At 32.7% G+C, this 25,063-nt stretch overlaps 1 protein-coding gene and 2 non-coding genes across 5 annotated transcripts; 2 read left to right on the plus strand and 1 right to left on the minus strand.

Annotated features, from left to right (window-relative positions):
* Nucleotides 1-501: 501 nt before the first annotated feature.
* Nucleotides 502-20,614, plus strand: LOC114930582 (nuclear receptor subfamily 2 group E member 1). Of its 3 annotated transcripts, none has more exons than XM_029302399.2 (9): nucleotides 502-744; nucleotides 2,813-2,893; nucleotides 3,195-3,356; nucleotides 16,168-16,342; nucleotides 16,773-16,977; nucleotides 17,367-17,492; nucleotides 17,583-17,825; nucleotides 18,204-18,285; nucleotides 18,662-20,614. In XM_029302399.2, the coding sequence occupies exons 1-9, from the start codon at nucleotides 735-737 to the stop codon at nucleotides 18,913-18,915; spliced, it is 1,338 nt and encodes a 445-aa protein (XP_029158232.1). In that variant the 5' UTR covers nucleotides 502-734; the 3' UTR covers nucleotides 18,916-20,614. The 3 variants fall into 3 exon arrangements, with proteins under 3 accessions (XP_029158232.1, XP_029158233.1, XP_029158231.1); XM_029302400.2 differs by having other exon boundaries at nucleotides 16,171-16,342; XM_029302398.2 differs by having other exon boundaries at nucleotides 17,367-17,825.
* Nucleotides 20,615-21,710: 1,096 nt separating this feature from the next.
* On the minus strand, nucleotides 21,711-21,926 carry LOC114930630 (small nucleolar RNA U3). Its single transcript, XR_003819488.1, has one exon. It is a non-coding gene; the product is annotated as a small nucleolar RNA U3 (small nucleolar RNA).
* Nucleotides 21,927-23,209: 1,283 nt separating this feature from the next.
* Nucleotides 23,210-23,425, plus strand: LOC114930629 (small nucleolar RNA U3). Its single transcript, XR_003819487.1, has one exon. It is a non-coding gene; the product is annotated as a small nucleolar RNA U3 (small nucleolar RNA).
* Nucleotides 23,426-25,063: the final 1,638 nt, after the last annotated feature.

Below are 25,063 nucleotides of genomic sequence, written 5' to 3' on the forward strand. Positions count from 1 at the left end.
TCTAGTCGCTAGCCTCGCCGCTGGTATTCCCCACCCCGAAAACAGTTGCCGCCGTTCAACGCAACCCCTCCCGAGTATCCGTGTAGGCCAACGTGCCAACTACGGCGGCGACAACGGAGGTGGCGGAGGTGAAGAAGAGGTGTTACGCCGTGGATTCGCGTGACGTAACCCCGGGTACGCCATCACCGTGGCCTTCTCGCCGCGAGTCGCGGTCGTTTAGGGATTGGCGTCGGTGTGTTGGTTCGCAACCATCCACCCACATCTACCTATCTACCCTTTCCCTCGGCATCCCTCATTCCACCATCCCTCGCGCGCGCAGGAGGGACCGGACTATGTCGACCGTATCGGGGAACGACCCATGATTCTCCGTGATGTGGCTACGGACAGGAGAGATAGCTGCTCCGGCAGCCAGTCGGGCAACAACCCCTATATATACGCATACACACGAATAGACACGCGCACACACACACACACACATATATAGAAATATATAATAGATATATATATACACGCGCGCGCACAAATACGCATGCACATAGACACGGACACGCGAATACGCGAGTACGCCCTTCCCGACGAGAGAGAGATGACTAGGTACGTCGAGGCTCGAAGCCACCCCGTCACGGAGAATGCTTCGGGACTTCGCGCGACCTCCTCGACGCCGCGTCGGGACCACGAGCTCGGCTGTACGGCGTTCTCTGGCGATGTTCGACTTTTGAGCAGCTGCGGAGGAGATGGGCACAGGTCAGTCTTCCAAGACTTCTCTTGCCGTCTCTCTCGCTTTTCTTGCCTCTTTGCTCCGACTAAATTGTTAGCTAGTGCGATGAGGGATGACGATCGGCGATGATGCGCGAACGTGAAAGTGACTTTTTCATCAACCCCCCGGGTTCCTTTCGCACACGAAAGAGATTGTGATGAGATCGCGCGATCTCATAAAGGGCCGACTGACTAGTGCTGGAACTATTTATACGTCTGATACTTGCCGACAATTCGATTGCCGCTCTTCAAATATGAAAAACTGTGCACTTGCGATTTATTTAATACTTTAATACATTTTCAATATTTATTTTTATTCGCGGATAATTTGTGATTGTTGAGATGCTATGACAGATTTTAGGTCTACTACGATCGAGAGCTAATTAATACATTTTTTACGAGGTTTCAGTGTCGAGAGGTAATTCACAGTGTGTGCTTAAATGGTTCATATAGGTATTTATTTATAGGTGAATTGCAATTATTGTTTTTTGAAAAAAGCCTTCTGATTTAATTAGTTTAAAGTTTAATATTTAAATAAAAGATATTTGAAAGAATGTGTTAAAATCTATCAAACATCTACGGATTGTCATGTTAGTGAACGATATATAAAGCCGCGCGCATTTGTTTCCTGTCAGTAAAAGAATTTTTAGTATGCAATTTTGTGCAGAAAAAATGAGACAAAATGCATTTTCAAGGTAATCATATTATCTTGTATGTTTGATTGTAATTTTACACATTCTTTCCCAGATAATCAGAAAGCATGGAAAAACAATATGTCTCTTAAAGAAAATGTTTTATGATGATGTTCTTCAGATTATATGTTGTTTGAAAATTAACTAAAAAGTAATGTTTTATTATCTATATAATTGTCTCTCTTTATAAAATTTTATGCACAATAATATTTATTTTTTCAGAATATTATAATAATTTTTTTTACTTCAATTTTATTTCAATCTTGAAATCATTAAAATGACAACAAGTTATTTTACAAAGTTGTGATTAAGATATTTTCTCAAGAATATTTATTTTCATTAATTTCCTTAATGTTTATTCAGATTTATAGAATATTTAAGTTTTTCAAAAATAAAATTTTTTACTCTTTCGATTTAAGTCACTTTGCAAAAAATATCTGTAAATTCAATTTAAAATTACTCCTAAAACAAAAATAATACTGTACATAATTAAATTACATAATTGAAGAAAGAAAGCATTTAAAGAGAAGATTGAGAGTCGAAAGAAGAATCAGAAAAGTTGGACCGATCAGAGTTAATCAACGATTGATAAAATCGAGTTCCTAGCTCTTTCCAGTTTATTAATTTACATCATAAGTAGCGAACGATGTGTGAGAGACAACATAGGTGATACAAGAAAAGAAGAAGAAGAGGAAGACGAAGACGTACTGGCGTACACGACGGAGTTGGTAATCCGTTGGGGTTGAAGTAACCTGGGTTGATCGGGTTAGGTAGACCGGGTGTGAGACGCGAAGGCGGTTGATTCCCCAGTCTGGGGAAGGAAAGCTTTGGTTGGCTTAGGCATGGCCGTGTTTTTCTTGCCGCGGATCATTAGGACGATTAGGGTTCCTACGAAAAGGGGGAAACAGATTAGCACCGGTGATCTTCTTGCGGCCCGTCCGCTTTTCTTAAACGATTTCACGAAAATTCTTTAACGTTGCTTTCCTCTTACCTGATAATTATTTCATCACAATATACGTACGTAATGTAAAAATGTACACAAATCTGATAATTTTAATCTTGTAATAATTCTTAAATCATTGGAATCTTATGTTTATATTAGATGCGATCTTCTAGATGTTTATTTCGTGAAATATAATTATATGTAAATAACATCTTATCAATTTTCATGATTCGATTAATTAATGAAATATGTATATCTTTATTAAATATAATTATTCATTATGTTTTCGAGAACTTGCGCAATACATGTAAAAAGATTATAAAGCACTTTTCGCGATTTTAACTATTTTCAGAAATGTGATTGCAAGAAGTTAATTGTACGAAATATTAGTAATATAACAATATTTCCCGTTTTGTTTTAGGAGACAGATTACTTGACATACTGTGTGATGTATGCGGTGACCGTAGTTCCGGAAAACACTACGGCATCTACAGTTGTGACGGTAAATATCAATTAATATGTCAAATGAATCAAAAAGATACATCAACTTGAAACTGTCAAAAATTATATAAAGAACAATAATATATCTCCAAATGTAATTTCTTTTCTTCATAATTTTAACAAAAAAGCTCTCAAAGAGATATACATTTTATTTTTTTATACTTGCTTACTTAAGCACGGAGAAACCGTGCTTAAGTAGAACGTGTTGTTGAATATTTGAAATTGCTAAACGATAGTAAAGTTTTGAGATCAGCATGTATAATATACCATATTTTTGTATACGAATTTTTTCATGTTATCAGGTTGTTCGGGATTTTTCAAGCGAAGCATACACAGCAATCGAGAATACATCTGCAAGGCCCAGGGTGCCAAGAAAGGACGCTGCCCGATTGACAAGACCCATAGGAATCAATGCCGTGCTTGTCGTCTTGCTAAGTGTTTCGAAGCTAACATGAACAAGGACGGTAAGTACCCAAAGATAAACATTTTTCATGTTGTATGTTTCTGTGTGCTCTATTTTTTCTATATACGTTTATTAAGAATTTGATTAATAAATAAAACAAGTTAATTGACCCATAATAATACTCAGAAACAAGATTATGTTCTTGCTTATTTTCTATATTTTATTTAATCATAAAGTCGCAAATTTCTTCATCAATATTGCAAATTATTTACGACTTTTTTTCATAAGTAATTAAACTTGCTATTAAACTTGCATCTGCCAAAAGTAACAAGTACTTGCTAAAAGTACGGAGTTCAGTAGGACTTTATTTTAAAAATTCCTTGATAATTTATAATTTATATTTTAATATTTGATATTTTTCTAATATTGTCTAGTATTTATAATATTTTCTATAAACAAATATATTTAAATTTTCTTGGAAAATCTTTCGATAAATCGAAATTTAAAAAACATAATGACAACAAGATATTTATACTTATCAAGTCAATTACGAGTGAAGAATTGCTCTACCGAATTTATCGTATTTTCGCAAAAAGCCACAATTAAACCACGAAGAAATCGACTGTAACTATTGGTGTCAACCAGACCCTCCTAAATAAACCTTTCCGTTAAAGGGCAACCAAAGCATTAAGCACGCTCGAACACTTTGTGCGTTATCAGTGTTTGACACAACAAAATTCTAAATGATAGGATTATTTTAGCGAAGATGCCGTTATTTCAGTCCGTTAAATGTACGTCATTTTAATCTGTTACTTGAATATTATTTCATCTCTATTATACACGGTATTATAGGAAATTCTTCCTAACGTTGAAGGTGTTATAAATGGATACGCATCGTCATGCGACGTTTCTATTTTCTGTGACATCTTATTTTGTTGACATCACATTCTTAGAGCACTCGATCAAGTATTATTGACATTTAACATTAACTTATATTCGCAAATATTCAAAATAAAATTAAGTAAAATTTAAAATTAAATATTCGAATTAATCTAAAAAATTGTATTAAAAGTCTAAAATAATATAAAATAATTGACAAATCTATTTTGCCAGCTATTTATACATCTCAAATTTTAATATTTATTCATCTTGTAAATTATTGTATTTAGAATCTTATTCGTAGATATACGATTAGAATTAGATTAGAAGAATCGTGAGAAATAAAATAAACATATTATTTTACAGTTTTTAGAGTAATAATAATTCTATTAAGTGTAAAAAAAGATAAATTAGTTTTCAAATTGAAAAATATATAAATAATGTGATGTCTAAGAGAGATTTAAAATAGTTGCAATTTTTTATGACACACATGTCCGAAAGTCGTTCAGAAGATATCCAGAGGAAGTAAAATATCTTCTGGATGTCCTCTGAACTCTGTCTTTCATGTGTGCTAGTAGAGATAATTTAATCGAGATAATTTGCAATTAAATAAACAAGATAAGAAGACAACAATTGCGAATCACTATTTCTTGTTCTACAAGAACAATATTTCAACAATTTTTAGAACATCGAATAATAATCAACTTTGAAAAACAAAATTAATTATCTCGACAGATATCTAGGGACGCATATATTATTTGTAGTCGGACAAACACGCAAGAGATCTGCGAATGATTTTAGTATACCTTAATAGACTTTCGCGTTACCACTTTTTCGATTTCGCTAATGATATTTAATAATAAGCAAGCTTAATCTTCTCCGCGTGAGAGTTTCATGGGATGGGCTAGGTGTACACGGGTCGATGTTCCTTGCCATCGACGGCGATGTAACAGCGCGGAGGCTCGTTTTCTGGGACGCTTAGCGGGGGTTGGATTCTGTGCAGAGATGGAGAGAGGTAGTGGCGAGGTGGAAAGAGAAAAGGCGGATGGGAAGGGACTCGCGGCAGGGAGGGAAGGTAGAGAAAGAGGGGGCGATACGAGACCGCTCGGCAGGGATGAGGGTGCTCAGGGTGTCGGGGGTGTTTAATGCAGGACGGGTGCTCCGGTTCCCAGCGGTTGTCGGGGTTCCAGACGCGAGTAAGAGAGGAGATTCAATTAGTGGCAGAGCTTCCTAACGTTAAGGAGACTCCACACAGGGGCTTCAAACACCGATGCCTCCTTCCGTTCCCCTTCTTTTCGCTACCTTTACGAAGACACTTGTACACGTTAACGTTCTCCCACGTCTTCTGTCTCGAAATTACTCGTACTTTGTTGGCGGTGTTAATTAGACGCCGTGATTAATTGTCGATGTATAGTTGACGTCAGAATGGCGTCGGAATGCTTTTTGTTTCGTAGGAAACTTTTACAGCTTTTCTTTCTCTTGTCTATACATATATAAGTTGAAGATATAATAATATATATGATTAAACGTATTAAATGAATTTACGTGCTAAAAGTAAAATGATTATTAAGTGAGATATAATTTTCATCTTCATATATAGAGCTATAAATCTAAAATTATTAGGCAAAAAGTGTAAATTATTTTAATTCTGGTTATAGAATTAATAACATATTCATTTTATGCTAAATGTTTTTTTAAATATAAAAATCGTAATTTTTATCAGAATAATATTGCAATTTATAGATACACACACAGAAATGGAGAAAAAGATATGTGATATACATATATATAAAGATATGGATATATTGTTGATGAAAAACATGTACTTTAAATGATAAATAGCAAACGTGATCGCGCGGTTGATCAATTTTAAACTATTCTACTAACTCCTTCAGTCAACGTCTGATATAACATGACTCGTATCACTGAAATATTCTAGAATAATATCATGCACGAAATTTAATGTATTTTAAATAATTAATAGCAATCTTGATTGCGCGGCTGATCAATTTAAAACTGTTCTACTGACTCCTTCAGTTGACGTCTGACATAACATGACTTGTATCACTGAAATATTATAGAATAATATCATGCATGAAATTTAATGTATTTTAAATGATTAATAGCAATCTTGATTGCGCGGCTGATCAACTTAAAACTGTTCTACTGACTCCTTCAGTTGACGTCTGACATAACATGACTCGTATCACTGAAATATTATAGAATAATATTATGCATGAAATTTAATGTATTTTAAATGATTAATAGCAATCTTGATTGCGCGACTGATCAACTTAAAACTATTCTACTGACTCCTTCAGTTGACGTCTGACATAACATGACTCGTATCACTGAAATATTATAGAATAATATCATGCACGAAATTTAATGTATTTTAAATAATTAATAGCAATCTTGATTGCGCGGCTGATCAATTTAAAACTGTTCTACTGACTCCTTCAGTTGACGTCTGACATAACATGACTTGTATCACTGAAATATTATAGAATAATATTATGCATGAAATTTAATGTATTTTAAATGATTAATAGCAATCTTGATTGCGCGGCTGATCAATTTAAAACTGTTCTACTGACTCCTTCAGTTGACGCCTGACATAACATGACTCGTATCACTGAAATATTATAGAATAATATTATGCATGAAATTTAATGTATTTTAAATGATTAATAGCAATCTTGATTGCGCGACTGATCAACTTAAAACTGTTCTACTGACTCCTTCAGTTGACGTCTGACATAACACGACTTGTATCACTGAAATATTATAGAATAATATCATGCATAAAATTTAATGTATTTTAAATAATTAATAGCAATCTTGATTGCGCGGCTGATCAATTTAAAACTGTTCTACTGACTCCTTCAGTTGACGTCTGACATAACATGACTTGTATCACTGAAATATTATAGAATAATATCATGCATAAAATTTAATGTATTTTAAATAATTAATAGCAATCTTGATTGCGCGGTTGATCAATTTAAAACTGTTCTACTGACTCCTTCAGTTGACGTCTGACATAACATGACTCGTATCACTGAAATATTACAGAATAATATCATGCACAAAATTTCATATTTTTTTCAGTGCAACAATATATGTTGTTTTAAATTTGGCTTCCAATTTTAAAGAATTAAATAAATATTCATTTTATTCTTGATGTTTTCATTATAAATAATATATACAATGTTTTTCCAAAAATAATCTATCAAGAAATTGAATACAGAATACTCATCGTACATTTGTATCTGCGGACTCGTCAGAATCTAAATAGTTTGTTTAACATGTAATTTGTGTAATTTAATGCCAATCTAAAATTAAAAATTAAACAACTAATTTCTTTTTTAAATAATGCGAAAAGAACTGAATTTATATTAATCAGAAATAAATTCTTTAACAAGAAATTACACAATGTAACATGGCACTTGATAATATCAATAATACATTAATGATCTATCTCTATAACATTAACTATATTATTGTTAAATATACTTCTCGATCATATTTCATATATGTTTGCTTAATGTTTAATATTCATAAAAATAATAATAAAATATAGCTCTATTTGAACTTGACTGATTCAATCGTGATGTGACAATCGAGCTGCGGGAAAACGTTGTGGAAAGCCCATAAGATATAGATGACCACTCGGGGGTAAGAGGGGATAGACGCGTTATATATTATGTACGTGGTACTCGGCGCATCGCGAAGCACCGTGACGCCGCAGGCGCGCAATCATCCGCTCGCTGACAACCCCGAAACCTCTAACGCGCTCACACCCCCGACGTAATCGACGCGCTTTCCTCTTTCCACGAAAATTCGTTCCCGCCCGCGATATTATCCGTCTGTGTTGGCGCATCGCACCGCGCCGGCGAAATGTCGCCTTCCACCACGTCCTCCCATTCGGGTGTATAGACGTGTATATGTATTACGCGAAATATGGCGTTAAATGACGTTGGAAGATTACCGAGCGGCTTACCATGGTGGATTTGTAATTCTTAACGATCGTTAGGACTTCTGCGGAAGGGACTAAACCGTAGCACTGATGTACTGCATTTTTAATGTTGATGCTTTTGCGTATTAACTCCGCGAATTATGCGCTCGCGATTCTGTTAGGATTATTAAAGATTTGATTCTCTGAAAAATTATTATGAATAACAGTCTAAAGAACACTCTTAAATTACAAGAATAAATTGTAAGATATAATCAAATTTGAATGTGATAATAATCACAAATACACAGACAGAATTTTAAATTCAATCACAAAAATCAGCCTCTCCAGATGTCTTATCTAAAACAATGTTCGTAAAAAATTTCAAAATCTTTTAGAGCTGCGAAAGTAACAAAAAAAATTGGGAAACACGATATCTTTTATTTTCAAAATCGATTAAATCTAGAAAATGTTTTAAAAATCTTTAATTTTTTAAATCATTAAAATACGGTTATTGCAATAATCACACTGTATCAAAGTTTATTGAAAAAAATCTTTTTTTAATTTTCAAAATTTAGTTTTAACATCTTTTATTTATATTTCCACCTAAACTGACATTTTTTATCAAGATTTACTTAAATCCTATTGCGTAGTTGTTCTTAGATTATTTGACGGAAATATAATTGCACCGATTTTTTTTTTTATTTAAATATCTTGCTAGAAAGTTAAACTAAAAAGCGAAACCAGAAAAGATCATGACTCGCCAATGAAATTCTACGCTCCACGACTTTTCCCAGAACCCGTACGGTCAACATTATTTCCAATGTACACACATTCAGATCCACCAACACTCTTGGACCTGCAAACTTTGCCTCGTTTCATGCTCAATCGATCGCAGCCCGTTACTTCCAACTTTAAATCTCTTTGTTTCCGTTCATAATTCGGAAGCACCCTTTCTGAAAGTATCAAGTACTTTGAACCGGAATTAAATCGAGGCTTTCGTACCCGAGACATTTGCCCCTTTTGGCAGTTATAAATTGGAATTATTCAAGCATTTTTTACTTGTAAAGTACAAAGTTAAATATTTAACCGCATAATTGCAATAATATTAAAAATAATTCAATCATTTTTAATATTATTAACAATGATTGAATTATTTTGAATAATATTAGTATTTTACAAAAGTAAAAATTAATATTAAAATATATTGTTTGCAACATATTTTATTTGACATTTGATTTATGTAAGAAACAGTTTTAATGAAGAGAGAGAGAACGAAAAGAGAAAGAGAGAGATTTTTATTTTCTCGAAACTGAGAAAATTATATAATGTATAACAAATTATATTTTCTAATATTCTTAGATGCATACATAACTTATTTTCACATTTGTTTCTATAAAAAAGATTAAATCGTTTTGATGCAAATAAAAAATTGAATATCATTTCCTGAAAAACTACATTTTTTCTGCGGCTCTTTTTACATCCAAATATTAAATCACGTAGAATATAATATCGTAGCATGTTTTATACAAAAATCTCTGAACGTATCACGAGTCGCACGCGAAAGCGTTTTATGTTGGCGAATGGCACTTGAGCACGATTCGAGAAAAATAGAAAAAGCATACGATAAAGCAAAGTACGCCAAAGAGAGATAGAAAAAGCATGCAAAGACAGAATCGGGCAAAGAGGAAAATGCAAAGCACTATCTTGATCTCTAAATATTTCAGAGTCTCAACTACTCCAAGATAAATTTTGCAAACTTTATAAAATTTGAAGTAAAAAATTTTTATTTATTCTTTTTACAGAAAATTGAATGCATTTGTATCTAAATATTACAAAAATAACGAGGCATAATAAAAAGTATAATAAGATATATAGCAAGAAATAAAGCTTCTTGTTCTACTGAGTAAAAGAATCTTAATATATTATAATATATTTTCGAGTTTTTCAATATGTTTTAAAATGTTGTAATATATACTTTTACAGCAGTAATACAATAATAATTATAGTATATAATATGAAACAATACAATATAATAATAAAAGAAGTAGATAATTTAAGAGGAAAATTTGATTTTCTCATAGAGATTCGTTCCTCATCAACTAAACTTCCGTTTGTCTATATTTGTGTATTTAAAGCACAGTATATTTTATTGTAAAACATTTAATGGGGATCCCGAAAAGTTCTTTCCGGAAAATTGTTACGGGCCTCCGCAATGTTTCTGACCAGCCCTGGACCGAGGACTAAGGGTAGTGACAACACGTAGGGGGTGTCGCGTGAGAGTGGACGGCTGGTAACGCAACGAAGCGAGGCGTGCCGTACACGCGACGGGCAGCATCAATCCATCCACATAAACGGTAAACGATAAAGCGGGCCTGGAATAGAGCGAAGGGTACAGTAGACATCATAAATGTCATTAGACAGGCATTTCTCAAAAGAACGCACATACTTATGCAATTTAAAAAAATATGTAACGCGCGAAGCCGTAAATAATAATTGCATATTTGACATGTGTCACATCTGAAAAGCAAGATGTTTCATATTTGCTGTAAGCAAACACCGCAGCTAATTTTTGTTTTTTTTTATACTACGACAATATTTTTTAAATTATACAAATTTTAAATTTTATGACAAGGAAAAAAGCCATAATCATAAACTGCACTTAAGTAATCGCTTTTTTATTCATTGCACAATTGTATCTTTAACGTCAGTAATCATACGAGATGCCATCATACGCGCGATCAGAGACGATGGCTTATCACAAATTATAATTATAATTTATAATTTACGACAAAATTCGCGTACGTGTGTTAAGTGTCATTTTTCACAATTTTCCGATCTCATTTTTATCGTGAATTTGAGAGTATTTTATAAGATTAATGGATCAATAATAATATTCATGTATTTATATATTTCATAAATTAAATATTTTAATTAAAAATACATGAAAATTAATTAAAATAATAAAACGGAATTTTTACCTCGCGCATAAAATTTACACATTTCGAATATAATTTAAATTCGGAAATTTGAAACGCGCGTATGATTATATTTTATTGAAACTTGTTATTTGACAATAAAATGACATTTATGATAGCTAGTGTACGTGGGGAGAATAAGAAGAAAAAAAAAAGAAAATGAGAAAGAAACAGAAGGGAGAGAATGCGCCCGCGTTCTCCCTCGCGTGATATGAGCGCGATGTGTGCGGACGAAACGGGTCGTTGCGCTAAGCCGAGCTTTGATCGTCACCTGTCATCATACCAACACGCTCGGAGGAATTGTAACGATCCTCGTCCCGGTACCCCGATCGTCTCCGGCTTCGCATAAATGCGAGAATTACATCCGCGGGTTATCACAGGCTGCGGCTCTCTCGCCTCGTGTCATTCACGATCGGACAGTTCTCGATCCGCACGTGAATACGTTTAATCACTTCTCTCACGGATAATTGTGCGAATAAGTTACCGCTAAAATATCAAATTATCCTACTGTTTCATTATTTTTATAGAATAGTGTGCATTTCTTTATGAAAATACATTTACTTTTTATCTTGGATGTAAAGAGGCTACGAACACGATATCTTCGCGATAGATCTTGCGGATTATTAAATGGTCATCATTAATTTTTGCATACTACAAACTATAAAAAATTAATTTGTGTACGTACACAAAAATTTATTTTTTTATTTATCGTTTGCCAAATTATTTTATATATTTATTTGACCGATTTTAATATGAGAGAAATAAATGTCTCTATATTTAATCATGTTACAAAGCTATTAGAAAGCTGTTTGTGTACACGGTCAATGCTTCTAATGTCAATTTTTTAATTTTTTAATAAACAATTTCAATTACATTTATATATTTTTGTCGCACAAATTGTATTAAGAAAATAATTAGCGATAGGCATTTTGTGGACGGTTTTTTGCTTGTTATTTATATATTTTTATTGCAATATAATTCTTTCTATCTCTTTTTCTTTCTCTTTGATAAGAATATGACATGTGAATATATTCGAGCAAATCGAGGAAATGATTAATTTAATGCAACCATAAATCGTTGAATCTCGAAGTATGATCCTTATCTTTATGCATACTTATGTATTTTATATTCGGCAGCCTGATCTCGTTTCACGGAATTTTGATTTGCGAGATTGGTCGAGGGAAGGCGTTAACTGAACAGTAAGTGATATTACATAGTACTGATCGCATACGCTTTGTAACGTATGCAGATACACGTGTGATGACATGCATACGATTTTCCAAACGATAGAAGCGATGTGCAAGTGAAAATAGATCCTATTCGTACTGTGTACACATATACACATACAAGAAGGATTCTTTTTATCTGTACATTTTTTTGCAGACAATTTTTCTCTAATGACATTTCCTGTAAAAAATAAATTTAAAAATAATTATATTGCTGATTACATTTGCAAACACAGTTTCGCTACCATAGATTTTAATTTTATACTTTAATGTCTCGCAGAAATTATTTATTTAAGATTAAAACTTGATGGAATCATCATTATTCTCTAGATTAATTTTATAATTCTCTTTATAGAGTATATAAAAACATCGGTTGTGATACCGCAATATCGCTTTAACAATGAATATTAAAAACAATTTTTTAATTAAAATAACACCGTTAGAGATAATGCGGACCACGTTGGTTCACCCCTTTAAAACGCGTATCCCTCAGATAAATACGAAAAATCTCCCTGAAGTGTTAACACGTGTATCGCACGCGCGATTCGCAATCTTTGACGACGATGACGTTGACGATCGCCGACGGTGGGATGGTGATGGTGCATCGTCCGTGTATCAACCCCATTCACTCAGGGATTAGCCTTCGAGATCGCTGACTGCTGAAATGTTCACAGATCGGTTTACCGTTTAGCAGGATACAGCGTGTGAGCCCCGTGATCCACGGCCCGTGTAAGCACCGCGTGTGCCCCACACACACACACACATATATACACGCGCACGCGTGTAATACAATGTTAAAACGGAAGCCACCCCGTGCGCAGCATCACCCCTAGCTATATGTGTGCGTATGTTTAAGCGTAACAGAGAGAGAGAGAGAGAGAGAGAGAGAGAAAGCGCGCCTACACCCACGTCACTCCACTGTGGGAACTCGCATTGTGGATCACACGTGCCGGCCAAGAGTATTACGGTGGCCGTGTGTTTATAGGTGCACGATAAGATGATGTACGTGTGTACGTGCACGAGTATGAGGGAGGGAGGAAAGAGAGAAAGAGAAAGAAAGAGAACGGAATCACGAACGATGAAAAGGGAACAGGGCGCGGTCCATTCCAGCGCATGTGCGATTCTAATCCTCGTCTCCGTGTCCATTCGCCGTCCGGATACGTGCATATTCGCGAAAATCGCTCGTCTAATCCACTGACGCGCGAAAAAGTTCGAGGGAGGAAAAGGGCTTTGCGCGCAATCATAAAATCCAGATCATTCTCTTAAGGACTTGAAAAGATGTTGACATTCGAGCTTCATTTTAATTTACTTATATCGACAAATGGACAATTTTCTTTCTTTTGTGCGTCAATATCGTATATTAAAAACCTACATATTATAAAAAAAAAATAAAAAGAAAAAATTTGCGGAAATAAATGTGATATCTCAGCATATCCAGATTAATAGCCAATAAACTAAAAGCACGATTGCAACTTAATCTTCAATCGATCTTCGAGGGGTGGAAAGGGGCTAAGAGATCAATTTGTCCTGTTCGTTTCTTTATGCCAAAAGCTTTCCCTTCACGCACATTCGTTTTCGCTTCGCCGAGCTGTAAGCCGCTCAGCTATAAAGCTCTGTATTTGAGCAACGATGCGTACAGAGCGACAAAATGTTTCCTCTTGATCGCAAGATGCTGTAAGCGAGGAGCTTTTGTACGAAAAAGGCGAGCTTAATAGCCACGGCTGCGAAAAACGGATCGTCTTTCGCGGATATTCGCAATGAAAGGCAATAAAAGTAATGTTAAGATTTGCATCACGCAATCAAAATATTTCTTGTATATTTTACAAATATAACTCGTCAAAATGTCAGAAATTATTTTCCGATTTTTCTCAATTAAAATATGCATAGAGATCCCATTATCTTTCGCAAATTTTCATATTAAATTTCTTATATAATATTATAAAGATTTTTATTTCTTAAATTAAATATCTATATTAGAAATTATTTGATATACGTAAATAAAAAAATAGATCTTCAAAATTTCTAACTTCTTAATTAAATCTCAGTTTTCTAACTTTCTGAAAGAAAGGGGAGCTGTTTTATAACATCTATATGTACATTTTTTGTCATATATTAACATCACGATATTAGTGATATATTATACATTGTATATATATAATATCTCTAATATTGTGGTCAAAAATACACGAGAAAACGTGTAAGGATAAAAACATATAGATATTTTGTTTTTGAAGAGTGATATCGCTTGCTGTTCATAGAACATAAAGATCACTGTTTGTAAAGTAAACAAAGTCTCTATCGAGCAAGTTTTTTTCCGGCAAGGGAGCTCACCGCTGAGAGAACAATTACTCCTGGAAAATAATAATATTTGTACCTGTTACGATGTGCACGGCCAATTTGCTCGATAAAGAAAACAACCCCGAAGCGGATTTTGCATCGCTTCTTTTTGCTACGTATATGCGCGCGTCCGCACATATATGAAACGGTGCTTCAATTTTAAATACAATTCTTCATATACCTATCTCAGTTTACTTATTTATGATGCTTCGTGATATTACAGTGAGATTTTAACAAAAGCGTGATAAACGTTCCTAATGAGAATATAAATATGCGTTTACGGAAAAGTCACATTTATGACATGGAATTTAAATTCTAATATATAAGATAATATTTTAATACAATAATATTAGCATTTATATTTGTTTGCTTATTTATTCAGAGTTTGCTTATTTGTTAAAAAAAAAAATCAACCTGTCAACGATTAAATTGACAAGTTAAAATACAATAAATCCACTATGACCAAATAGAGCAAGCGAAACCGATATGGGAGTATATAAGTTTACTCGAATACACTCCTGAGGAAATTAAATTCTAACGTTAAAACGGTGACGTCCCGATGCGAGAAGAAACGGTTCGTTGCGGCAGTGGCGAAGTATCTCTCTCGACAGGGCGATGCGTGATAAAGGGGAGATATTGCGACGCCAGTGTGAACGTGGGAATCCGCGGCTGCTATCCGCTCAGCCTCATTAATGATGATGTGCTTGCCACCCAGTTGCAGCTCCCGCTTCGCCATCTCGCTCTATCTGTCTTCCTTCGCCCTCTTTTCGCTTTCCTATGCTTTCTCCTTCTCTCTCTCGCTCTTTCTGAGTTTGTAGCCACGCTCGAAAGATCGAGCTCTGTGGAAGCTGACGCCCGGCCAGCCACCACATCCGATCTACACCACCCTCCTTCATCCGCGATTCGTCCCCTCTTTCCTCTCGACCTCTTGTTCGTTCGTTCCCCATCCTCCCTGACGGGTCACGGGATGGATATACAGCTCCCGTACATCTCGAACGACCTACAACGCGCGTTATACCACCCCGAATTCAATTCCGCGCAACCTGCGCCCACTTTTTCGCTCCCACCGTTAAGTCCATCGCCGATATTATTGATAGGCAGTCCTAGATACGGATTTCGATCATTGGGGGTCGTAAGACCGGGGGTACGTTCGCTTGCGTGCACGAAAATATTTTTCATCGAGTCTCGAAAAGGGTTGAGAGCATTATTCATTCTTATGATTTGCCATATGACAAAAAATTAATTATATCGTTTTATTTCTTCTACGTGCAGGACTGTAATAAACTCTGTTAAAGAAGAATGATATTATATATTCATATATACATATTGTACACACGCACCTTTATTCATGTATACACAACAGAAACTATATACGTATGTAAAAATATAATCTCAATTTTATATACACATGTATACATATGTAGAGCTTCATGATGCAATTGCGAAGTCAGGGTCAGACGTCAAAAGTAATATAATTACGTTATAACTGGTATTTAGCAGTACAACATGAACGCGGACCGAGGAAACCAAAACCCCATGCGATTATCTCGGAGAAACAACATCAGCAACAATCGTCGATTGTCGCGCAGTTATCCCCTCATTCCGCAAACCCGGTGCACAATGATCGATTAAGACCAGCACTCCCTCCCCCGTACGTTTTGTCACCACACAGGTGTGTAACATTTGTCAAATTATCTTATCTTATAAGTTCAATCTTTCATTCACTCTTATTTCATCAATTTTCATGCATATTAGAATTTGTTTTAATTCCATCAAATTTAAACATTTGTCTCAGAGATCTAGATAACTGATTAGACAATATAGATGTATAACAAAAATATTTATAGTATACTAATAAAACATGCTCAAACTTGAGGAATTAATATTTGTGGAATTAGCTAACAATAGAAAACAAAACCATATTCTTCATATTTGATATAAATCTGATTAGTTATAAAGATATGTCGAGAATCGCATTGGATATTAATACGATAGCGACTAGGTACTTTGGTGTGTAGCTACAAAAGCGATGCATAAAATGAAATAACTTGAGACACGACACTTGAGACTCTTGGTGAAGTAGTTAAGGGTTATTACTGTAGAAGGCTAAGGTGCGACCAAAGATTCACGCCTTACCCTCGACCGATGGCGCTGGTACAGAAACCGCCTGAGGAATCACCATCCCCTGTGCCGTTGGTTCTTCCGCACCCTCGCACGACCACGACCCTCTATCAGACCGCCACGACCGTCTCCCTAGCTCCGCAGCCTCCCCTTCTGCAGATACTAATGTCCGCCGAGGAATGTCAGGTAAGTAATTCAGCTTAATTTGTGTGCTCGCGTTTCTGCAAACTTAATCAAGATGCGAGCGGTTCTTATTTTTCAATTTAAATGGCGAGAAAATTATACAGAGAGATATTATGTGTCTGTAATATATTATTCGAGTCTTCCAATTAAGTATCAATTCAAGTTGAAATTAAAATCTACGAACATCAAAAAATAGTAAAATGTTGAACAAATGAACGATGACGTGTTGAAGCTCTGATACATGATTTTTTGAAGTTTAATAATCTCACGCATCGATCGCTCGTCACACTTATCTTAATTAATACATTTCACTATTGAACTACTGTTATTTTGCATTTTTTTCTGGAGATAATTGTGCGTTACATAAATAACACTTTATTTCTCGCATTAAGGAATTAGTTTGGAATGCGCGATTACAACCCACAACGGAATATCCGATAGAGCAGATGGAAACGGAAACGAGTCAGAGCCCGACGGGTACCGTACAAAGCTTCAGTCCGACCTGGGAAATATTGCAGGTAATTTTCAATATTTTCAAGCGTAGTTCACCGTGTCCTTTTCTTTTCAATCAGCGACATTCATTACGTTGCGCGGACGTATTAACGCAGGAAACAACGGCTCGACTATTGTTCATGGCTGTCAGATGGGTGCGATGCTTGCCACCTTTTCAAACGATATCGAAAGACGATCAGCTGTTGCTGTTGGAACGATCCTGGACACAATTGTTTCTCTTACACTTAGCACAATGGTCCGTTTCATGGGACATCACCGCGCTTCTCGAGGACGAACAAGTGCGCGCCAGACTTCCTACAGACGACAACCTGACGAATCAAGAACTCGTTCTGATTCAGGTTTATCGATCTTATCTTCCATTTCTAATAAATCACGACTGTCGTTGTTTTCAGTGTTTTCATTGTTTTCAACAAATTATCTTCTCGCTATTGACAAATGCATTTTTTGACATTTTGTTTCGTTGTTTTCAGTGTTTGATTTATCCTACTTATGTTAATATTTATTCAATAATAAAGATGTGTCAATTTATTAGAGAGTAGTGTTACGAAATAATATTGCAGAATGCGGATGCACAGGAATTCACGCAATAATTTTTATTTATTTGAAGAGATGACTTTATCCTGTCTCTTCATTTCTTGATCATTTTTTTCAGAATTTAATCTTATTCAGATTAAAAAAAGCAAAGCACCAATAATAAGTATTTTCTTACATTCTAGGCCATAATATGCCGATTTAGGCAATTGTCCCCCGATTTCGGTGAGTGTGGCTGCATGAAGGCGGTGGCTTTATTCACGCCAGGTAAAGAACATTGTTAGATGTAATCACCATCCTAATTATTAACGACACATAATATTTTTGAATACAATAAATTTAGTAATCACCACAAAATTATTAAAAGCAAGAAATATACATTTATCTTAGAACACATTAACATACCTAAAGAAAGTTTAAACATGTCACCATTTTTGGTTCAACTCTTTTTGAATATTACCTTTGTTTATTTGAGAAAGCTAGAAAGTTTTTCAAGTAACATAATAACATACAAATAATTATTAGTGTTTTTTAATTAATAGTAACGGATGCGTTTATCTTTCTACATGATATACTTTATTCTTCATTGCATCAATGTGAACGATATGTGTACCGCATATGTTCCTCTCTTTGTGAATCGCAGAGACAGTGGGCCTACATGCGGTCCAACCGATTGAGATACTGCAGGATCAGGCACAACGTATCTTAGTGGATTACACGAGGTCACGGTATCCTCAACAACCAGGAAGAATTGGCAGGTTAATGATCCTAGTCGGATATTTGAGATGCGTCTCTTCCAAAACTGTCGAACGTTTGTTCTTTCACGAAACTATCGGGGAAATACCAATCTCGCGTTTGCTAGTCGATATGTACCAAATGGAGAAATACATCAACTGAAGCGCTCATTTACATATCGTACTTACATATGTTATATCAATGTGTCAGGACCAGCGAGCCCTCGCAGCTTTTCAAAACTCTTTCGATTCTTTTACACGTAGCAGCCGCAGAATGGGAGATTTTTTGCTGGGTTCGCTTTCGCAATTATGTAGTACATAGCGCTGATATTTTTAAATGTTTAGTTAATTGTTTTAATAAATCCCGTAAAGACGTACAATGTAAGCTTTCGCTATTATCGTTGTTGAACGATTAATCATTTTTATGTCGGTTATTTTTGATAGAAAACTGGCTATAAAATTTATCTGTTGTTCGAATTGTCTGTATGACTGTTTAATTTTTTATTTTGAATAATAATTAATAATAATTAAATTATAATAACTTTTTAAAAATATATTAATATATCTGTTTGTGCTATTTTTTTCTACATATAGTACAATATTATACGAAATATGCTCTTATAAATTTTATTTTTTTATTTTACTTTTATACATTCAGATAAAAATATGATTGTTCAAATATATTAAAAGAAATAAAAAAATAATTTATGTTTCTAGCAATGCTGGATAATTCTACACTTACAAAGGTTCATGTATTACTATCCACTATTCATATTATCGCACTTCTAAGTAAATCAAAAAAGTTATGTTATTGCTTATATATATTAAACAATTTGAACATTTTGCCAAATTTTCTTTTTTACATTACCAAATAAAGTACAGCGACAAACTAATTAACTTAGGACAACAAGCATTAACTTGAATCTAGCTATATTCGAGTTCGTATATCCTGATAATTACGAGTTCTAGAAAGAAGTAATGAAATGTTACTTGCGTTTTTCGTTGCATACTTATTTATCCAATGTAGATCGCAGAAGTCTGAGAAAATAATCGTTCAATTTATTTTCCAGTGTAAACGCAAGGATAATATCCGTTAAAAACTCCATCTATATTGCACTCTTTTTTGACAAATATCGCTTAAGAATTATATTTTTTTTTGTGTGCCCATGTTTTCGCATAATAATAATACTCTAATATTATAAATCTATATCTTATTTGCAATAATTATTATTTTTTAATATTTTCTTAATGTGTTCTTAATCAGTGTCTCAAATAATAGACGGAGTACAATTGGTTGTAGAATTGTTTCAGAAATTATGCACGAAAAATTACAAGGAAATAATTGATAATCTATACATATCTCTATGATTCCCGTTGTGAATATCATATCAACTTGATTTGTTAAATATAATCATATGTAATAAATGCATCGTATATGTTATGTGTGTATATATACATGATACAAAAATAAGTTATAATGCGTAAAAATAATGTAAGCGATAAAAGTATCGCACAATATAACTTTTAAAGCATTGTAAAAAGACAATGTGGTATAATAATGGTGCTCTGACTTTTGTCATTTTGCTTCTACAAAAATAATATGATTTTTTATCAAATCTATTTGATTGCAGTATGTTATCTTTTCACAAATAATGTCAACGAAAACGGACAAAGAAAGATGAATCCTAAGGTATGAAGTTGTACTCCATAATATAATTGTTATATATATATATTCTCAATTTTTTTTGTTAATAAAAAATATTAAATTTGTTACACGCGCTTACGTAATATTGTAGTATACAGGATGAACTTTATTCTGTATTAATAAATGTCTCATACAAATATACATCTCTATAACATTTTATTCTGATATTTATTAAACTTCTTCGTCAATATCTCAAATAAAAATTGACTTGTCTCATTATAAACCAATTCTATAAAACAGTCATATTTTTTATTAATAATGATAAAGTAATGTATTTTAATTCAAAATAATATAAATTTATATAATTTTTATCACATTTTACTTATAGCAAAATATTCTAATTTGCCGAATTGTAATCATATATGCAAAGAATAATATTATTAATATATTATTTTTATTTAGACTTTTTACTATATTATTTTTTTCCTTTCAGATATATTTTGTAGCTTTAAAGTTGCCTTTACTTAGAATTTGAAAAATATAATCAACCTGCTTACGCTAGTCACAGATAAGCCAAATAATTTTCAGTTTTTCTTTATAAATAGATCAAGTTGAGAAATCTTATTATTTATATTGTAAATTTTAATATATACTTTTCAGGCTCAATTCTACAGAAATTGCTCTCACTTTTTATTTCACCATGAAAGTCAATGTAACCACGAGAGACGAAGAGAATATTGTTTCTTCTCTGAGAGAGATAAATAAATAAATAAAATTAGAAACTAAAATCAATATACATATGTATGCAATTATACATATTCTATAATCTTAAATGACTAACTTTATAATTTATATATTTAAATTTACTTCTAGATGAATCAACTAAATGCTCGAATGATTTAGAACACTTATTCGATACAAGTGTATATATATATTACATTTATCGATTATATTTCGTATTTTTCATAAGAAGACATCACTTACAATATAATTAAAAGAGTGTTTTCAAACTTTTATAGGAAGCTATTAGCACTGAGGAGATAAAAAAAAATGATATTTCTTGTACATTGTACAACGAACTTCGTTCATCAACGAAATATTTACTTTTTGCAGAGAATTAATGTTTAAATTGTACAGAAAAGAAGAACAAAGATAATTGCAGAACGTGATCTTCAGTAAGTTTATTAAATATAACTGTGAGAAAGTAATGCACAATTCAAAGCATATAAAAATATGTAAAAATATATGAAAACGTTTGAAATAAGTCTATTTTTATATGTAGAAATATTTTTATTTTTAGAATAATATTATAAACCACTCAGAAAGCTCTACCTCCCATCCCCTTTGCACTGAGTGCAAAGAGTGAACGATCATCGATGACAGAGTTCTCGAAACAAGTCGAGAACTCGTGTCGTTCTCACGCTCAGGGAAGAGAGCTATCTCTCCTCATCATGGTTGCATCTACTCCCATGTTAGGGAGGGAGAATAAGATCAAATACTACAGAACTGATCCTGTGAAGCATGATCTTAAATTTTCGCACTCTCCGTGCCTGTATATATACTATAAGTGCTGAATTTTTACTGCGGGTAACACTTTATTGTCGTAGCCACCCAGCGACTAAAATAGAAACTAATCTATCGCCTTTAAATGCACGTGCTCTAATGTACAATATATTATATAATATATTACTGCACATAAAGGTTGTCGTATATAAAAAATTTTTATTAGCATAAATATTTAAAATAATAAGATTTCATGAGTTATTATTTTAATTATTATTATTTAAAAAGTAAAAATATTTGTAGATATAAATTAGTTATTTAAGTCATTTTTATATATTTATTAATTTTTACATATTTTATATTTTATGTGCTTTGAATCGCATTACTTGTCACTGTGATACTTTATAAACTTCCTGAAGAGTCGTATTATCACGTTCTGTGATAATCTTTATATCTCTCTTCTATACAATTAAAAAATAATCTTGATCATGAGATTATAAAAGTAGATCTTTCATTATTAATAAACAAAGTTATTTAAATATTCGTAATATTAATTATACTATTTTACATATATGAAATTATTGAATAATAATTATAGTATATTAATTACAATTACGTTTCTATTTTAATTACTTTCATATTAGTATTATTAATAATACTTTTATTTTTATTATTATTAAATATAATAAAGATTGTCGTATATATACAAAATTTTTTATTATTATAAATAATTAAAATAATAACATATTAATATTACGTGTTATTATATTGAATAATACTCATAGAATTAAATGTTTCTATTTTAATCGCTTTTATGTTACTATTATATTATTAATAATGTTATTTTAATAATGTTGTTATTATTATAATACTTTTATTTTTATTATTATTAAATATAATAAAGATTGTCGTATATATAAAAATTTTTTATTATCATAAATAATTAAAATAATAACATATTAATATTACGAGTTATATTATATTGAATAATACTCATAGAATTAAATGTTTCTATTTTAATCGCTGTTATGTTACTATTATTATTAATAATGTTATTTTAATAATGTTGTTATTATTAATAAGTTATTTTAATTGTTAATTCTAATAAAAAGTTTTTTATACAACGACAATCTTTATGTGTAGTAGTAGTATACATATATATAATGTGCACGTGCCATAGCACATACAGCTGAGAATTCTTAGATTAGTTTCTGCTTTAGTCGCTAGAGGGCTACGACGGTAAAGTGTTACCCGCAGTTAAAATGCATACTTACTAGTATATATACAGGCACGGTAGACGACGAAATTTAAGATCATGCTTCACAGGATCAGTTCTGTAGTATTTGATCTTATTCTCCCTCCCTAACATGGGAGTAGATGCAACCACGATGAAGAGAGATAGCTCTCTTCCCTGAGCGTGAGAACGACACGAGTTCTCGACTTGTTTCGAGAACTCTGTCATCGATGATCGTTCACTCTTTGCACTCAGTGCAAAGGGGATGGGAGGTAGAGCTTTCTGAGTGGTCACATAATATTTTTATTCTAAAAATAAAAACATTTATAAGTATACACATATAGTTACTTGTAATCATTTTATAATTCTTGAATCGCGCGCATTTACTACTGACTTTGATACTTTATAAAAGGTGTTATATAACTGAAGTTCTATCACGGTTCTGTGATTATCTTTGTATCTTTCTTCTGACAATATTATGAAAGTATATAAAAATAGATTTTTTATCGATGTGAACAAAGTTATTTTACTTTTAATAGATTGGCTGTATATACTATTGTATTTTAATTGCTTATATGTTTATTTTGTATTCGTGTGATATTATTTCTCTGATAAAGTGACATTCTTCTTATCGACATATGTCTACAAATACTTTTCAATATTCTTCATAGAGGACATTACTTATACGTTTAAGGGGATCCTAAATGATGTTTTTACCGACCGAATGCGAGAATATTTATTTTTTTCATATAACTTTTTATTGACTATACTGATCAATAAATCCTTTTCCACGATTAAAGTACTTATAAAAACGGACCGCGCTAGCTATGTTTGCATATATAAATCATATAAAAATCAAAAATTACAGTTTTGTTATCGGCTGCTTTGTGTCAGTTCGTAATAATACTTATTTAATAAAAAAAGTTTTGCAGTTTGTCTGTGCATGAAATATAGTATGCGCGGTAAGGATTATATGAAGAAATATTAGTAAGCAATTAAAAGTGAGATTGCAAGTCTAATAAAAAAGTTATATATAAAAAAACATTTCACGCATATGTGTGTGTGCAAATCGAGGCTGCGGAATAAAACAGAGCAGTAGATTAGTTGCGTGATATCGTGATAGATGGAGCTGCAACGTGTTTCTCTCTCTCTCTCTCTCTTTCTCTCGCTCTCTCTCTTTCTGTTTTTTATAAGGTCTGTTCGTTTTGGCTACACTGGCCACATTAGTTCAGAGGTTGTCTTTTTTGTTTGACATTGGAAGGAAAAAGATAACCTCTGAATTAGTGTAGCCAATGTATGCCATTATATATTTTATGTTTGATAATATAAATAATACATCAATTTTTTTCTATAAAAAATTATATATAAAACAGAAAAAATTTTGTGTTATTTATATTATCAAACACATGAAATATATAATGACATACAATTTTATTTTAATTATATTTGTATAATACAATAATATTCACATGATTTTTATAGATAATAAGTATATGCATTTATAATTTATAAAAACTAAATCTTATTTTTCATACATCGAAGTAATTCGAGTAATGATTTTACTGAAATATATATTTGATAGACATTGTGATTCTAACGAATTTTATTTGTTCGCATACACCTGTAAATTGTTATAAAAATTACTTTTACTGTAAATGTAAGATAAATTGTATGCAATCTATAAAACAAAAAGAGAGAGACAGAGAGAGAGAGAGAGAGAGAGAGAGAGAGAGAGAGAGAGAGAGAGAGAGAGCGAGCTTTTTTTACTTTCCCGAAAATAGAGACATTCAATGCAAACGGTGAATTGTATATCTCTTTACGACACGTACAGCCGGGGAAAAATTTTTTATATATAATTATATAAAATAATTGTATAATTATACATATAATTTTGCGATTATATGTATAAAATTATACAATTATTTTAAT

Source organism: Nylanderia fulva, unplaced genomic scaffold, assembly GCF_048542155.1.
Source record: "Nylanderia fulva isolate GAGA-0341 unplaced genomic scaffold, ASM4854215v1 Scaffold30, whole genome shotgun sequence".
NCBI classification, from domain to species: Eukaryota; Metazoa; Arthropoda; class Insecta; order Hymenoptera; family Formicidae; genus Nylanderia; species Nylanderia fulva.

Excerpts from the sequence above, each read along its gene's own strand:
- LOC114930582 (XM_029302398.2), top strand. Across the intron at positions 2,894-3,194 it reads CGGCATCTACAGTTGTGACG|GTTGTTCGGGATTTTTCAAG; the intron begins GTAAATATCAAT and ends TCATGTTATCAG. Across the intron at positions 17,826-18,203 it reads AAGAACTCGTTCTGATTCAG|GCCATAATATGCCGATTTAG; the intron begins GTTTATCGATCT and ends CTTACATTCTAG.